Source organism: Dichomitus squalens (genome assembly GCF_000275845.1).
Source record: "Dichomitus squalens LYAD-421 SS1 unplaced genomic scaffold DICSQscaffold_2, whole genome shotgun sequence".
Taxonomy (NCBI): domain Eukaryota; kingdom Fungi; phylum Basidiomycota; class Agaricomycetes; order Polyporales; family Polyporaceae; genus Dichomitus; species Dichomitus squalens.
The window spans coordinates 1,636,066-1,652,729 of record NW_006766884.1 but is presented as its reverse complement, the minus strand read 5'-3'; the positions used below and the strand labels follow the sequence as shown (position 1 = coordinate 1,652,729).

Here is a 16,664-nt window from a genome sequence, read left to right as displayed (position 1 = left end):
CACGAGAGTCTAAATATGGATGCAGTTAAGTCTCTGCCCTGGGCAAGAGGATCAATCTGTCACAAAATGAGTCGGATAGGGGGCAAGGACGCTAATATTGATAGACGGGCAACGTACTTGACATACGCCGGCGGGCTCCGACATGACGAGATATGCATCATATAAAGAAGGACAGCCATTGTTCCTACACCAGCCTCTGTGGGGAAAAGCGGAGATCGATGTTTGTCTGTCAGCTATGCTTCAGGCCCGAGGGTGCTCTGGTGAGAGAAGCCGGGGCCGCAGACGGCAAAGAGGACGCGTCATTCGCAGGGCTGTCAGCAACGTGCCGTCTGCGACTCCGAGCATCGCAGAATCTACTCCTCGCAAGAAGCTTACATGGGGCCCAATGGCGCAGACGCCGTCGAGTCCAACCCCTTGCACGAGCCGCTGGCTCGCTTTTGAACCGCTGTACCTTTCTTCTTTAAGTTGTAGTCAGTTGATGTACTTATGGCCTACCATGAGGCTCGGCCTCGCAGGGCAATAAACGGGATCCAGAAGAAGAAGAAGAAGAAGAAGAGTCCAACCCCATCTTATCATGTAGCCCTACATGCGAGTTAGTCATGATACAGTTTGATGTCACGTGGAAGGCACAGTTTCAGAACACGATATCAATGCACTGTCGTGGAAGACGGTGAAGCATGCCGTAGGAATAAGATGCACATGTATAGGCAGCCCAGAGCACGAACGCTCGTCCATGGAGGGAGGCGTACCTGGATATGGGTGGTGGCCAAGTTGGACAGCTATGCCGGCCTGCACATCTACTAGGGGTTGTGAAGGTGCCGGCAAGCTGTCATGCTTTAATGGCCAACCACGTACTACCAACAACGGCGTTGAGCGGGCCGTTATGTGCGTTCGGCTGACAATGAGACCCATCGACTCGGTGCCTGGCGTCACTGAGGGGAGGCAAGTGCCACGAATCTAAGTTGTTTGCACGGGAGACGGAGAGCTGGGTGGGTTACCGACGGATAAGGAAGGGAATCCAGATGGTACTCACGACAGCCGCGCGTCCCGAGAAGAGAGATTGACAGAGTCCTTGGTGCCTGCACTGGTGACGCCGACACGGCAAACTGGGTGGGCCTAGCCAGTTTCGGCAGACAGAAATATCGCCGACACCGTTCTGGTATGCATTGTGCAAGACGGCAGCTCTCTGGAGGAGACATGCAAGCGATCGTTGTATCTGGTGCTCGCCGGGAATATCACCACGCGAGCGAAGCATCCTCGAGGCGCTAGAAGCGAGAATGAGACTATGAGGAGGAAAAGTGTGGAGCTACGTGAGAGCTCAGGCTGGATGCGCCCACAGTCAGCAGGGATGGCAACACACTGGCTGTCGCCCTGACAATGCGGAGAGGCCAAGAGAAATCTTGACCGCGGACATTCTCTGGACGGGACAGAGCGGAAGGCCGACAGATGCCAAATCAAAAACCTAGCTCGGTTTATCGTTGACGAGGGCGGACATGAGTCTACAAAGAAGCCATGTCCTTAGGTTCCTACCGACTTAGCAGATATTGACGAAGGAGTAGCGCTTCGTGCACTTCGGAACATGTGTTGCTTTGTGAGCGGACATGATAGATAGCCTGTCCCATGTCAGTCTGGAGCGAGGATGATACAATGGAACCAAAGGTGTCCAATTCATGCCTTTCTGAGCGCCTCTCCTCCGCACTCGTACAAAGCTTGAAGTTGATCTTCGTATCCTGCTGCGAAACCGGGACATCCTGCGGTGGCTGCTACTTACGGGTTGAATGCCAGCCGGAAACCTCAGCGCTACTGCCCCCATCCGATCCTGTTTGTTGCGGCTGGACAATCCCGCCACGCCGCCATGCATATAATGTATGAGATGAATATCAGACTCAATGACGAGGGATAGGACAGTACTCACCAAAACACAGTACAAAAGATGGAGGAACGAGACGGAGGACGACAAAGCGGCCTTGTGGGCGGGCGGACCGGATTGAGACTCCGCTGTGGCACAAGGCCAGAGTCGGCGGGCGCTCATCGAGCTCAGGTCCAACCGCCTCAGCTCGAGCTGCGCCGTCGTGCGCATTCCCCTCCTCGCCGCCATGAGCAGCAACGCCCGTCCTTCCCTCTACCTCGCTCCGTCGGTGAACACCACCACGTGCGTATTTCTTTGCTCCCCGTGTTGCATGGCTAATATGCTTCGTCCGCAGGGTGGTCACGACAACCACGACAACCACGACATACGCGCCTATCCCTCTCCCGTCTATCCCCCCGCCATCTTCGCCAAAGGACCCCAAGTTGTATCCTTTGTACGGTGCGACGCTTCCGAGCTCACTGCGCGAATTCCCCTTGGTCTTCCCAGGGGGTTCGCGTGCCACATTCCGCGATGGCACGCATGGCGAGCAGGAGATGCAGGAGGAGGAATTGGTGGCCGAGGGAAAGGGTTGGAGAATGGTCAAACGTGATGAGGGCGACTCTAGGAAGGAAGTCGGTCTTGCTGAGGCCATCGAGCGGTACGGCCGCAAGAGGTCTTACAGTAACGAGAACATGATGGAGGGCATCGAAGCCATTCCTGGGCTTGTTCCGACAACTCCACCGCGGAAGAAGGCCAAAGGCCATCCCTTACCGCCCATAGCGACGATGAACACCGCTGCGCCCCCGTCTCCTTTGCCGTCTCCCCATGGCTCGCCGCCTCCTGAGAGCATTTGGCCATCCGCCCCGCCTAGTGGGCACTCCTCCCCTCAGCCTCAAGCGCACACGCAAGCTCCGTTGCAACCGGACTTGTCGTTGACGACCCTTCTGGCACTTCCTACGTTACTCTCTCACTTTTCAAGTCTACCACCACCTCTCCAATCCCATGTACTACTCACGTTTTTGCGACACTCCCCGCTGTCTGTCCTGAGGACATTACACTCGGTTCTGACACCCACCTTAGCCCGGGATTTCCTGACGCTCTTACCGCCCGAACTTGTATCACTAGTCCTCAGCTTCCTCTCCTTCCCCGACCTCGCACGAGCATCAAGAGTATCAAAGTCTTGGCGAGCCATCATCGACTCTGATCCTGTCCTATGGCGCGAGCTCTTGAAGACCACGAAAATCTGGTTTGGACATGATTCCGAGACTGCATTCGCGGACGCCATCGTGTCGCGCCGCAGACGACAAGGTTTACCTGCCCCGAATTCGCTTCCCCTCCCTCACCCATACAAGATCCTGTTCAAGTCGCGTCACCTTACGCGGACTCGTTGGGTCACGAACCAGGACCCAAAGCGACTAACGTTCCCAGCCCACGGGCGTTCTGTCGTGACCTGCCTGATATTCTCGCATGGTCGCATAATCTCCGCTTCGGACGACCATTCCATCCACGTCTACTCTCCTGTAACAGGCACCCTCATTCGTTCTCTGGATGGACATGATGGTGGCGTGTGGGCTTTGGCAGCGACGAAGAACACTCTCGTCAGTGGTTCTACGGACCGTACGGTCCGGATCTGGGACCTCGAAACGGGACGATGCACACACGTATTTGGCGGTCACACCAGTACAGTTCGTTGTCTAGCCATCGTGAAACCCGAATGGATAGACCACGAGAATGAACATGGAATAATCACCCGCGAGAAATGGCCCAAACGACCGCTCATCGTCACGGGTAGCAGAGATCACTCGCTGCGCGTTTGGGCGTTGCCCAGGCCTGGAGACGAGGAGTATAGATGCTACGGTGCGGATGATACGGAGGTAGATCCCTCAGAGGTACGCGTGTTGTATGAGTTCAAAACCTTCTTCGTGAAGATTGACGTCACGCTGCGCAGGAGGACGTCGAGGATAATCCATACCACAAGCTGCACCTTGAAGGCCATGATCATGCGGTGCGCGCTCTTGCCGCGCGCGGGCGGACCCTTGTTTCTGGAAGTTACGATTGTACTGTCCGGATATGGGACATCATTACGGGAACCTGCAAGTGGGTTTTGGTAGGGCACACACAAAAAGGTGCGAATGAATACCAACGGGGCTCGACCTGGAACTCTATTGCTGACTTCTTGCTCCGATATTATTCAGTATACAGTGTCGTGCTGGACATCAACCGCAACCTTGCGTGCTCCGGCTCGATGGACGGCACCGTCCGTGTCTGGAACTTGAGCACCGGCCAGTGTCAGCACATTCTCGCGGGGCACACCTCCCTTGTCGGTCTGCTTGGACTCTCACCATCACACCTCGTTTCCGCCGCCGCCGACTCCACCCTCCGCGTCTGGGACCCTGACACCGGCGAGCTTCGCCATACATTGGCAGCACATCAAGGTGCTATCACGTGCTTTCAGCACGACGAGTTCAAGGTCCTGAGCGGGTCCGATGGTACGCTGAAGATGTGGGACATCCGAGACGGGTCACAAGTGCGCGACCTGCTGACGGGGATCGTCGGCGTGTGGCAGGTCGTGTTCGAGGGACGATGGTGCGTTGCTGCGAGCAATCGCATGGATTCCACCGTCCTCGACGTCTGGGACTTCGGTGACGATGACGACGATGAGTGGGAGGGCGAGCCTCCGGGGGGCCTGTACGATGAGGAGTCGGACTACGATGACGAAGATGACGAGATGGATCGCGTACAGGTCGAGGCTGATGCCATGGATCAGGACCTCGATGTCCCATCCGATACAGACTTTGTCGAGGCAGACCAAGATCATTATCTCGGGCTGACCGATGATGAGCCAAGGTCGCAGTGGAGTGGCATGTCCACTGATGCGGACGACAGTGCGAGGTCGTCCACTAGCAGAGAGCTCTCCGCGTCTACATCAACTGGCCACTACCGGGCCCGCACGTCTACTAGGATGCGTTCGCAGCGAGAACAGCGAGAAGGGGCACTGCTCCCATTGCCCCCCACCCTCGCAGGGGTCTCGGAGCCGCTGCTGCGCACGTTACCTTCCGTGGAGGAGACGCCTACGAGGCCGAGGACGCGTAATATCGGCCATCGCAGGCGGTGGCAGCCGTAAATGTTAGTCTCACTTCGTTCCGCTTCTTTCTCGCGTCCGTGTACTACCATCAGGGACTTCTATCGTTCTGCAGTGTGTTGTCGTTCTCGCTCATTTGATGGTATGGACTTGTCTTTTGTTCTATTGACTGCGGATGACCCCCTTCCATGACATATGCATAGAACACTGTTCTTGTAGACGACTTGTCATTATCCGGTGGATGGTCGTCTGTACGTATCTTATCCATGGGACGCATAATCAACTGTTGTCGACCATTCTATGACCGGGAACCGACGCTGTGGTATCTCCGCTTCGACCCGACCGGTGGTGCGCGATCTGAACGTCTGGGGAGCTGTGCAAATTACTCTGCTCGTCTCGAAACTGCCGACGTGGCGATATCGATTGGCACCCGACCCCAGGGCACACGGGCTGGCATTGACGTGCGGGGCCGATCCGCGGTGCCGGGCTAACGCCAAGCCTGCATTGCGAACGAAATAGCGGTCCGAACCGCTGGAGAACGCTCGAAGAGCCCTATGACAATCACCTGGCGCATTGCACAGGCCCCCGAAACTAAGGGTTCCACCAGTATTCCGGGGACAGGGCAAGGGATAACGGCCCCCCGGGCACGATCTGCGATGATAGAATTGCCCCCAGAGCGTCCGCACGCAGAGAATCCCGAGAAGGCCATCAAGTGAATGGTCAGTGAGTATCCTCGGAAGGAACAAGGGGATCGCCTCCGGAGTGACTCGTCCGGAAGAGCGACGCGCATGGTCGAGATCGAGCAACCGGTACTCCACCCCGCAATGGTGAACAGGGCCTCCCGCGCGCGGCGCGGACAGGCGAAAGATCACCGTATGGCAATACGACAAGGATGCTGTAAGGATGACGATACGACGAGCGAGGACAGATAGCGTCGAAAAGGGAAAGTCGTGGGGGCCAATCGGACGAGGGAAGGACGAGCATCAGGAAGCCTCGCATCCAGTCTTCTATTGCTGTGAGAAAGGAACGATATGCGAGCCACATGCAGCATGCATGGTTTCTGGGTAGTGCGAGCCGTTTTCATACCCTCTGCGCCCGGACCCTCTGCGCTGGGTCTGCCGCGAGAAAGAAGGGAGGTGTTGATTTGGCACCTCCCGGGACCGTACCATGGTACGTAGTACGATGGCGGCAAACGCCGAGGGATTCCTATGAGAAGCAGATTTGGCAAGCAAATAGGCACAGAGCGCCTGGAGACTCACGACTTCGCAGAATCGAAGATACCGTCTAGAGAACCTCACCCATTCACCATCGCACTCGTCGCTGTCTTGGCCTGCGCAACGTCGCGCGTTGATCGCATGTCGAGGAGGCGCGGGAGTGTGTTGCTGCGCCTGAGATATATAGGACGTCTTACGGCACATATCCTGCACAGGTACCGGTAAAAACATACATGTCCCCGAAGGCTCGCGCCCTGTCCAGTTGCGGATGCAGAGACCCATGTCCATACAAATGGGCGATTACAGAGGCCGTAGAACCTTCGAACGTCGGAAACAGCAAGGCGGGGAAGCAGGAACCCACCATAGACCCTACAGACGTGCTGTGGCTTCCATGCGGGGTAGCGGCGGAGAGACGTCAACCACCAGAAGCGACTCAAATCGTTCGTGCTTTATATATCTTCACATCCTCCCGGGGGCTTGGCAGAACGATGAGCCTCGATAGAGAGCAGATAGCCCACGAGTGACCCACCGATCTTGCGCATCTGTTGCAACTGCGCCAAGTCTTTGCACAACGCGCATTCCCGCACTAACGCGGCCAAAGATAGTGTGCTTGTTGTCTAGGTATGGCGTCGGCGCGAGCGTTATGAAGAATTGTGATCCTAAATCAGATCAATGACAAGGTCCACGAGCAGATACATAGTCCAAAAAGCACTCACCATTGGTGTTAGGCCCTGAGTTGGCCATTGCCAAGATGCCGGCCCCGGTAAAGCGGAGCTCTGGATGAATCTCGTCCTCGCTGCCTCCGGAGTGTTACTCACGGCACAATAGCATGTCTATGTACACTGACTCACAATTTTTGGCCATAGATACTCGTTCCCCCGCGGCCTGTACCGGTTGGGTCGCCTGTCTGTATCATGAAGTCCTATCAAAGTGGCGATTATCAGGCGAAGGCGGCACGTTCCCCTCAGACACCGGCACGCACGGCGACGATCCGATGAAAGACGACCCCATTGTAGTACCCGCGCTTCGCAAGCTCGGCGAAGTTCTTACATGTCTAATGGATACGATGATCTGAGACGGTCTGGACGACATAGAAAAGCGAATGAACCGACCTACTCGAGGTGCGTGGTCCCAATACAATTCCAGCTGGATATCCCCCATGCTTGTTTCCAGTACAACCGATTCCATTGTAGCACGAGTCAAGAGCGCGAGGGAGTCGGTGGCAATACACAGGGGTCACTGGGTCGGAGGGTGGTGGGCGAGGACAAGGAGGAGGGTCAGGCTTCCCAACTTCGCGCCGACGGGTTCTCACCGCGCCAAACCTGTTGCCGCGCGTTCATTGCTCCGCCCACCACCATTGCTCGCGCTCATCATCCAAAGCTCTGCGGACACGTCCACGCCACCAGGTAGCGTGCAGAGAGACGTGTATAGACATGCGTGCGATCGTCCAACGAGTCAGAGAGGCGTCGGTCACAGGTGTGTCAGGAGATTGCTGGTCAAAGTAGCTCAGACTCTGAATCAACCTCGATTTTCTCGTGCAGTGGATAATGAAGTGATCTCTTCCATCGGCCGGGGTCTCATGGTGCTCGTTGGTATAGGGAGAGGTCAATTTCGCTCATCCTTCGGGAAAACAAGAACATTGGCTGATTGCTGTCCACGCAGAGGACAGATGATACCGCGACTGACCTCGAGAGCCTAACTAAACAAATGTGCGTGTCATTCACAATTCTCGCTCGCGGCTGCATTCTTGATGGCAATACGTCCATCTCGCCGCCGTGGTGCCTTCTCAGCTGACCGTGATATGGACGATATCTGATGAATCATTTTGACACCCCTTCGTTCCTTTCATCCTACGCACAACAACTCCCGCAGCCTGTCGTTGAAGGTCTTTTCCGACGATGCCTCGGGTGCTATGTGGAAAAAGAACGTCAAGGACATTGATGGCGAGGTTCTCTGCGTCTCCCAGTTCACGCTCTTCGCCTCCGCCGCCAAGGGGAAGCCCGACTTCCACCGGGCGATGGTGTGTATTGCAACTATCTTCGTATTGGGCCCGCAGCCGACTGCTGACCATTACGCGCCCCGCCTGGCTCCTGTTGCTCGCCCTTTTCCACACGTTCCTCCCAGGCGACAGGTCCCTCTCGGGACTTGTACGCGTCTCTCCTGGACCGGATGGGCGAATTGTATAGGTCAGACAAGATCAAAGGTGCGCTCGCCCGCGCTCGGTCGCGACCCTCTCTCGGGTCCTTTACACGCGCGACACGCGACTGGCACAGTTATTTCCGTCAGTCCAGTGTTGAATGCTGACGCTACGACTTGTGTGAACAGACGGACGGTTCGGCGCTATGATGGACGTACGGCTGACGAACGAGGTGCGTTATGTGTCATCCAGCTCACACCACGGGTGTTGTTGTTCGGGCAAGGCTCATCGTGTAGTCATGGCTGATCTTTGTCCGCTGCTTCTGTCCGACCGTTTGAAGAGTTCTGACGACACATAATACATGTAGGGCCCCGTAACTTTTACATTGGACTCGAGGAAGTTTGAATACGTCGGTCTGCCGTTGGAAAGCGCAATTCCGAATAAGGGCCCCAAGGGCACGCCTACTGCGTCGGGTAAACAAACGCCTCGGGCACAAGAAGAACCAGCATCTTTGGCAGGTGATGCTCAGCCCGCAGCGTAGATACAGACCCCGTAGACTCTGGCAGAAGCCTACGTCGCGGGTGTCCTGTCTTGTATGCTTCGCGCTGTGATATGTATGTGTCAACGGAAATTCTACCTGCGCGCGAAGACTCGCAGGCGCAAGGCACAACTCGAGTGGACCATGCGCAAGGGGCAGCAGAGCGGCTCTTCGAGCCCCACTCATCATATATCATTACTTCGCGAAGGGCTACTGTGAAGCATTGACCATGTCCGTGGACTTGGGCGTGCGCAGCGAATTAGTATCTGATAATCGATGTCAAACTTTCGAGGTGGCAGAGATGCATGTCCTACGCAGCTTGTGCGTGGCGTCGCCACAAAGGCAAATGGTTTGCCACTTGCAGATGCAGCATGATCAACCACGCCGACAATGTGGGACATCCCATATCTCCATCTCCGAGCACGTTCTGCGTACGGCCATGAACAGTCCAGTGTTCTGTGCACCAACCGCGAGATGCTTTTTGCTGTAGTTGTGTTCCCGAGGGTATCTCACTTGCCTTCTCGTGCCAAAGTCAAACATTGGCTTCCTCCTTTCATTTCCGCACGCATTCACGACTCATCTGGCCAAAATACACCGCGGCCAACGCCGATGTGCTTCATCCCACCATTGCTCGTAAGCTAAGACACAGGGCTGCCTACAACATGCCACCCACAAAGGCGACCAAAGCCCGCGTTCCCAGCCGCACCCTTCGAGCCTCATCAGAATCGTCCTGTCCACGCCAAGGCCGGGCGTGCTCGCGCAGTCCCTCCACTTCCTCCGCAAAGCGCTGGCGAAGTGCAGGGGACCTCGTGGCGAGCACGAACGACAACTCAGTGTCGAGGTTCGCGGAACGAGAGTTGAGGTTCGTTGAGCCGAACAGGGTCAGCGCGGGAGTTGAGGTTGGGGTGGGACGCACCCAGATGCCTGGATGTTCATAAGAACATGTCGGGACGAACGCAACGGAAGCGCAGACGAAAATAAGCAAGTGAAGAGTAAGTGCATGTACGGAGAAGATGGCCGAGGGAACAATCACCTTTTGCGTGGTAAGTCCATCCTTCACGTTGCCACTCCTGCAGCCGGACTCCTGCAGCTACATCCGAGGAGTTAGAGGACCATTCGGCCCCGACGGAACGGACCGCATCCATGAATCGCCGCTCAAAGAGGGTATATGCTTCATGAATGCGTCCGGAGACACCCCTCGATTTGTAGAATCCATTCGCCTGATGACAGGAAGATGGAGAAGCTCAGTAACGGATAATCTCCGCGGACTAGACCGTGCTTACTCGAGGACTGGCAGCGAGGATCCTGCAGGCTAAGCGAGAGTCGATCACCGCGGACTGGTAAGGTTTGTACAGAGCGAAGTAGCCACTCGTCAAATCCACGAGAGGTCCCTCGTAACCAGATGTGGGAGGGATGGAGTACCGCTGTTGTGCGGACAATTCACGGAACAGTAGCGACAAACACAGCTCCTCCTCCCTGATGCCAAACAGTCCCGCCTGGATCATAGGGAAGACGAGAACATCGTCCTCTGCGTCTGGATGCGCAGATGGGCCAAGGTCAGGCTGTTTTACCAAGGAGATTCCCAATGCCCCACGATGGACATTCTGCAGACAAACTAGAGCCTGCCGAGCCTTAGCCTCTATGTGATGTGGATGAGTGTGCACATCTGACCAGTGGAGTACGTAGTTATCTGTTGTACCGGGAGAGGGAAGAAGGCTATACGAAAATGTAGATGCTGCCTGCAGGAAAGAGAAGCAATAGTCCGCTAGACGGGCCTGATCCGTGAACTGCAGATATCGGTCCTGGCGATTCGAGAAATATGAAGTATTCAGGTTGGCACTACGATGAACGTCAATCTTCGTCTATATACGCTTCCATGACCAGATACACCCTTACCCGGATATTATTAGCGTGTCGTCCGCACCATAGATCTTCGGATGCCAAGTCCCCCAGCCTTCATTGAATCGTGGAGGCACGATACGAGCCATGATGCCCTTGAGTTTGGGGCTTCGGAAGAGGTAGACATGTACCCTATCAGGGTGTTGTATGAGGAGAGGGAGAAGGATGTTCGCCGTAGAGTCCGGACCGGGGCGAGTGGAGCGGTTGAGATCAAGGTGAATGTAGACATGTAGAGAAGGGCTTTCACGCAGGGACGTGTGTATCGCGTCGATCTTGAAGGCTCTGTTGGCTGAAATGGAACAGGTTCTGCGATTTAACACTCACTAATTCTACATCCTCATGGCCGATGTAGAGGGAGGATAGGAATAGTCTATGGCGTGCTTTCCGTATCATACTCTGTGGGTATACCAATCAGGAAATGTTGATATTCCAAGTAAATTCAAAGAGACGAACTAATAATGTTTGGTAAAATATTCGCGGCTCATGCATTATTGAGACACTAGAGGAGTTCATAGCGAAGCATGGCTGATGTTCTGAGAGCTTCACGAGGAATTGACGGATGGTTGGCTCGAAGGAGACTGTAGAAACATTGCGTGGTCGTTGAGCAGCGGCTATTGGGAGAAGCGTAGAACATATACGCAGGCGTGAGAGCTGCAATGCACTCCGCGCCGCGCCGAACATCGAGCTCGAGCGTGAAGTTAGCAGCGGACACCGTGTCGTGAATGGCGTCTGCCGCGATCACCAGAAGGGCGCCTGAGAGCGTGGGAACGGGAGCTGCCGGGAAGTCCTGTTGTTACACGCTGCCGCAGTCTTTGAGTGAGTCTCCAGATTTCTCGCCTTCCTTTCGTCACCATGGCCGCTCTCAGTTTCATCGGGTGGGTTGTAACATCTCCTGCGCTGTACAAAGGTGCTGACTGACTTGTTGCAGAAAGCCCATCTCTCTCATTTCTCATTCGGATGTACGATACAGAGGTATTCTTGCGGGCATCGACCCCGTCGCGTCGACTATTCAACTCTCCAATGGTGAGTACTCATCTGGTGACGGCAACACATTCCTTGTGGTGCTGAACGTATTTCAGTATACTCTATGGGAACGGAGTCGCGAAGGTGAGCACTTTTTCCTTGACTACGTGTTGAAAGGATGAAGCTATTACGGATGTAAAAGAGCTATGGCTCATCCATCCGAGAGCGCATCAACCTCATGTGGATCCTTCCGTTGCCTTCCTTCTGATTCAGTGTCTACTGCCCCCTTTCGCTCGAGCCGATTGTCGCTGACTTCCGATCACCTGCAGACCACCGCAAGAGTACATCCCACCAGTACAAGAGCCCTACACCTACATCATCTTCCGCGCCTCTGAGGTGAAAGATCTTGCAGTCGATGAGCCCGCAAACCAACGACGCAATGTGCACGACGATCCCGCAGTCATTGGCGTGAGTGTTCCCCTATTGCACTCGGCCGCCTATCGCGCTTGATGAAATCATTGACGGATGTAACGAGCAATTGCTCAGTTGTCCGAGAGCGCATAAACTCATGTGGATGTCCCGTTGCCTTCCTTCTGACCGTTTCTTTGCTACTCGCCATTTTGTGCCATATCTGACAGAGCGCTGACTCTTCCTCTTCCAGGCGTCGGCACCTCAGGTGGCACCCAATTACCCTCTTTACGGCTCTCCCTCATACCCCCAACAGGCACCTGCTGGTGTTTCTCCACAGCCCGGGCAAGTGCCCCCACGACAGCAACAACAGTTTGCTAACCGCCAACAAGGCCAGCCGTCGGGCTCTCAACCTGGGCAGACCCCAAATGGGCAGACACAGGCTAATGGTGCAGCTCCTCCGCGCCCTGCCGCGCGTAACCCGTCGGTAAACTCGGCAACCGCTTCGATGGAGACCATCGAACGTGCCATTGGTGACCTCCGGGTGTCCAGCGTCACAACCAATGGCGCCACCCAGCAGCAGCGTGGTGGCCGGCGCGGTGGTGGCCGCCAGGGTGCGGATCACAAGGCTAGCGACTTGCGCGTGCCGGCGACAGATTTCGACTTCGAGAGCTCCAACGCTCGCTTTGACAAGGCTGCGCTCGCCCCATCCCCCCGTGGCACCCCCAAGAACGATAGCGAGAGCCCCGAAGGGGAGGAGAAGGAGGAAGAGAAAGAGAAAGAGCCGGCATACAATCCGAAGAAGTCGTTCTTCGATTCATTGTCGTCGGGCAGCAATGGCCCGGGCCCGTCTGGTGGTGAAGGACGTGGACGTGGCGGCCGTCGCGGAGGCGGACGTAACCGCCGAGAAGAGGAAAGGGAGCGCAACGTAGCAACTTTCGGTGAGCCTGGTGGTGTCGGTCTGATGGGTCCTGGCGCGTATGTTGGTGGATGGGGAGGATACGGTCGCCGTGGCGGAGGTGGACGTGGACGACGTGGAGGAGCTATTGGTGCCCGTTCCTGACATGCGTTCGATGCAGCGACCTGGGGTGCAGTTGTGGGCAGTTGACTGCCATGGCTCCTGAATGTTACTACACTTTTTGTCTCTGGTAGTTGATGATGAGTCGAATGCAGAGCGGTTGTTGTTCATGAATGTCTCGTCTACTGTGCTTTCAGTGGGAACTAAAGCCAAATACTCTAATAGTGCATACGATAGTACAGCATGATGTCCGGTACAAGCAAAAGATACAGCGCAGACGAGAGTCAAACAACAACTGGACATGCACGGGATGAACTACCTGCGCCGGAGCTTGCCTTTCTGCGAACGACGCAGTGCCCGCCAAGCCAATGTCAGTGCAGCTGAAGCGATGCCCCAAGGTGGGAATAGCCAGCTCAACCTCCAAGTCCAGCCAGCCTCTTCCATGAGCCGTCTGACTACACCGTCAATCTGGCGTTCGAGTTCTTGGGGAGTGCCAGAGTTGTCTATGACGATGTCCGCGTACTTCACCTTTTCCGCTATTGGCAATTGAGCATTGAGGCGGGCTGAGGCATCTTCGCGCGAGGAGTTGTCCCGCTTCATGAGCCGTTGAAGCTGGATCTCTGTAGAACTGCAGGGGGGGGGCATGTCAATATGCTTTCGACAGGCACGTAGACTGTATGAAGCTAGGAAACCCACCAGTACACCACCAACACCTTTCCGACCCACTTCCAGAGCCCACCCTCAATCAACAACGGCACGTCCAGCACGCACAGCCGCTCCCCCCGCCACCAATGCCTCAGCACGCTCCAAAACATCTCCCTCCGCACCGCTGGGTGGACGATCGCGTTCAGCTTCCTGCGCTTCTCCTCGTCCGCGAACACGATGCGCCCGAGCTTCGGCCGGTCAAGCGTGCCGTCAGGGAGGAGGACATCGGGCCCGAATACGCGCACAATGGCGGACAGCGCAGGCGTGCCTGGCTCGACGACCTTTCGGGCGAGGACGTCGGCATCGACGATAGGGACGTTGCGTGCGCGGAGGAGGGCCGAGACGGTCGACTTGCCGGTCGCGATACCGCCGGTGAGGCCTACGACTGTAGGTGCAAGGCAGCGCGTTAGTATAAGGATTCCAGCAATCAAAGATGAGAGGATTTGAAGGAGCAGATGTTCAGAGAGACCGTCTGCGGAGGTATGCGCAGTGGCAGACGCACCGAGCATGGTATGTTCAAATTCGTGGAACGAGATAGGTGAGTGTTTTGTGGGAGGTCAGGTCGATGTGGACACAGGAGGTCAGAGATGCAGATAGCTGGAGAGCGGGGGCTGCGGTATGTTCCTAAGATTGCGCTTCAGGCGGGCGCATGGCCAAAATCGTGGTAGGAGTACGTGACCAAGTGGGGTTATGCGCATTCTAGTCTTCACGATTCGTGCGTGCATCAGCGGAGCAGCGTCTGTTGTCCGCAACGTGCCGTACGCTGAATCCTCGCTAGTCTGTTTGTTTGAGTGAAGGAGGTCGCTTGCTCTAAAGAAGAGCACGCCCAGCAGGGGGTATATGTGATTAGGCTGCATGTGACCCGGTATGCGGCCAACAGCAGTAGTAGGCATCAAACATTGGGTAACGGAGTAGTCATACAATTGCAAACAGAGTTCGACTGACAACCGTAACGTGTCCCTAAGAATGAGCGAAAGCAAAGCGATTAGGTCACCATGTGACTGGCAAACGAGTGCCATATGCAGATCTATGTAACGGAGCGGAGGTGAAGGAGCGGGTTAGGCATTATCGCAGTATCAGCCTCGGAGGATGGGAGGGCTTTGGTTGGCGGACTTGTATGCGTGGCGTCGCATGCCTATGCATCTGTACCTTGCGTAGCTCCTCGTCTAATCGCCACATGCCCTTCACAAATCCGTCGCGATCAAGGGAACCGGTACCCGCCGGGTCACACTCCATCCTGCATGCGCGGTTAGCCCCGTTACTTCAAGACTACGGGAGAGCATTCCTTACCATATCATGCGCAATGTTGCATTTTCGAGTCTAGACAGCTTCCATATTGCCTTCACTGTCTGCCCGTCCAGCTTCTCATCACTGCTCAATTCCTCCTCAATGGGCTCCGAGCGCGTCCCCGGATCGACGCTGGAACTGATCTCCTCCGGATTTGTGATCAGGTCCACCGAGAGCCCACGCCAACCGGCCGCCTGTCGAGGCTTGCGTATTGGGGGAGGCGACTTGGCGCGTTGCGCCTGGCGAGCGGCAATCACGTTCCCATTGAACACGGCTTCATAGCGTTTGCGCGCGGCAGGAGGCACAGGCGTGGGTCGCGTGAGCATTGCCGATTTGGGCTTCGGGGTCGTGGTGCTACGCGTGCTGATGCTCGTGCGTGAGGTAGCAGTGCTGAGAATGGAGGAGCGGTCGGAAGTGGAAGCCGCAGAGGTCGAGGCAAGAGAATTGCGGGAGGAAGGTGGACGTGAGCGTGGAGGGGGAGGAGGAGCCGGACCGTCTCGTCTCGGCGTCAGGCGTGGTGAGGTACGGGGTGACGTCGGCGCGGAAGCGGGGGATTTTGCTGGACGCTGGGGGAGTTTGGGAGGTTCGCGCTTTGCGTACACTTCCCAATCGTGCGAGACAGATGATACGGAAGGGCTTACAGCAGACGTTACAGAGAGGTTTTCGAACGACTCGTCAAGACTGACGGCGTCCAGATCGCGAAGGCTTCCCCTATCGTGATCGTCATCGCGGTCTATTGGGTAGGTGGCAACGTGGTTGGCCAAAGAGTTCGCGGTGCCTGGGGTAGATGGATCACCTCCATCTGAGGAGAGAGAGACTGAATGAAATGAGGATATCGAGGAGCCCGGCACATGACGTGAGGGTATATTGATGCCTAATTTGGACAGCGGTGGGTAGGTGTGATCAACGGTGAGGGAATCGGACGAGGACCTCGTTGGCACACTTGGGAGCGGTGGAACCGGAGGGCGAGGGCTACGGGATCCGGAGTTGGAGGTATCTGTTGGTGAAATGGACTTTAGGGACGAATACGAAGCCTTCCGAGGTGGCAAGGGAGGAGCAGTGCGAGTCTTGGGCGGCGAGTCGAGGTTGATCAGGGGAGGTGGCGGTTGACGCAAGGCAGAGTCTGAGACATGTCTTGAGGTCGGCTTGGGGGCAAGGGGTGGAGGAGGCTTGCGAGCCAAAGGTGGTTTCTGCCTCGGGACATATGGAAGAGGCCCGTCGTCTACGACCCAATCATTCAAGTCGATGAGCGACGTTTTCCTGCCGAGGTTCGGAGGCGAAGGTGAGGGCGAGGGAGGCATGGACTTGCCTGTAGTCGCTAAAGGGCGGATGGGAGATATAGAGGTGGCTGTAGGCGAGATGGGAGTCTCGAGGAGGTCCGGAGGTGATGTGGAGACCATGACAGGCCCGCCCGCTGCCTGCATAGTCTCAAATGCATGTATCCGCGCCTTTACTGCGGAGGACGCCATAGCAGCGTGCGTTGTTGTCGGCGGTGTAGGTAAGTCCGGCATGGACGTCGAGCAGGGGAGCAGAGAGATCGCAAACGGAAGATGCCGAGGGCTTC

General features: G+C 56.2%; 7 protein-coding genes across 7 annotated transcripts; 3 read left to right on the top strand and 4 right to left on the bottom strand.

Annotated features, from left to right (window-relative positions):
* Positions 1–2,097: 2,097 nt before the first annotated feature.
* On the top strand, positions 2,098–5,500 carry DICSQDRAFT_152179 (WD40 repeat-like protein). Its single transcript, XM_007361396.1, has 4 exons — positions 2,098–2,152; positions 2,205–3,738; positions 3,798–3,975; positions 4,045–5,500. Exons 2-4 carry the CDS (start codon positions 2,404–2,406, stop codon positions 4,971–4,973), a joined length of 2,442 nt encoding a protein of 813 aa, XP_007361458.1. The 5' UTR covers positions 2,098–2,152; positions 2,205–2,403; the 3' UTR covers positions 4,974–5,500.
* A 790-nt stretch (positions 5,501–6,290) lies between these two features.
* DICSQDRAFT_98111 (uncharacterized protein) lies at positions 6,291–7,410 on the bottom strand. Its single transcript, XM_007361395.1, has 6 exons — positions 7,262–7,410; positions 7,128–7,199; positions 6,997–7,067; positions 6,862–6,941; positions 6,675–6,804; positions 6,291–6,621 (listed from the first exon to the last, which is right to left on the bottom strand). The coding sequence occupies exons 1-6, from the start codon at positions 7,331–7,333 to the stop codon at positions 6,579–6,581; spliced, it is 468 nt and encodes a 155-aa protein (XP_007361457.1). The 5' UTR covers positions 7,334–7,410; the 3' UTR covers positions 6,291–6,578.
* Positions 7,411–7,578: 168 nt separating this feature from the next.
* DICSQDRAFT_49805 (D-tyrosyl-tRNA deacylase) lies at positions 7,579–8,823 on the top strand (the record flags this gene model as incomplete). The annotated part of the gene is made up of 7 exons (XM_007361394.1): positions 7,579–7,621; positions 7,687–7,749; positions 7,815–7,854; positions 8,018–8,165; positions 8,270–8,348; positions 8,471–8,514; positions 8,650–8,823. 7 exons carry the CDS (start codon positions 7,579–7,581, stop codon positions 8,821–8,823), a joined length of 591 nt encoding a protein of 196 aa, XP_007361456.1.
* Positions 8,824–9,403: 580 nt separating this feature from the next.
* On the bottom strand, positions 9,404–11,400 carry DICSQDRAFT_98104 (CDP-diacylglycerol-glycerol-3-phosphate 3-phosphatidyltransferase; the record flags this gene model as incomplete). Its single annotated transcript, XM_007361393.1, has 6 exons — positions 9,404–9,744; positions 9,854–10,040; positions 10,104–10,659; positions 10,717–10,991; positions 11,044–11,115; positions 11,173–11,400. 6 exons carry the CDS (start codon positions 11,398–11,400, stop codon positions 9,476–9,478), a joined length of 1,587 nt encoding a protein of 528 aa, XP_007361455.1. The 3' UTR covers positions 9,404–9,475.
* A 151-nt stretch (positions 11,401–11,551) lies between these two features.
* On the top strand, positions 11,552–13,270 carry DICSQDRAFT_132324 (uncharacterized protein). Its single transcript, XM_007361392.1, has 5 exons — positions 11,552–11,594; positions 11,648–11,742; positions 11,799–11,826; positions 12,012–12,150; positions 12,344–13,270. The coding sequence occupies exons 1-5, from the start codon at positions 11,572–11,574 to the stop codon at positions 13,151–13,153; spliced, it is 1,095 nt and encodes a 364-aa protein (XP_007361454.1). The 5' UTR covers positions 11,552–11,571; the 3' UTR covers positions 13,154–13,270.
* Positions 13,271–13,310: 40 nt separating this feature from the next.
* On the bottom strand, positions 13,311–14,422 carry DICSQDRAFT_159200 (CoaE-domain-containing protein). The gene is made up of 3 exons (XM_007361391.1): positions 14,316–14,422; positions 13,805–14,198; positions 13,311–13,736 (listed from the first exon to the last, which is right to left on the bottom strand). Exons 1-3 carry the CDS (start codon positions 14,320–14,322, stop codon positions 13,424–13,426), a joined length of 714 nt encoding a protein of 237 aa, XP_007361453.1. The 5' UTR covers positions 14,323–14,422; the 3' UTR covers positions 13,311–13,423.
* Positions 14,423–14,655: 233 nt separating this feature from the next.
* On the bottom strand, positions 14,656–16,529 carry DICSQDRAFT_132321 (uncharacterized protein). Its single transcript, XM_007361390.1, has 2 exons — positions 15,104–16,529; positions 14,656–15,050 (listed from the first exon to the last, which is right to left on the bottom strand). Exons 1-2 carry the CDS (start codon positions 16,498–16,500, stop codon positions 14,879–14,881), a joined length of 1,569 nt encoding a protein of 522 aa, XP_007361452.1. The 5' UTR covers positions 16,501–16,529; the 3' UTR covers positions 14,656–14,878.
* Positions 16,530–16,664: the final 135 nt, after the last annotated feature.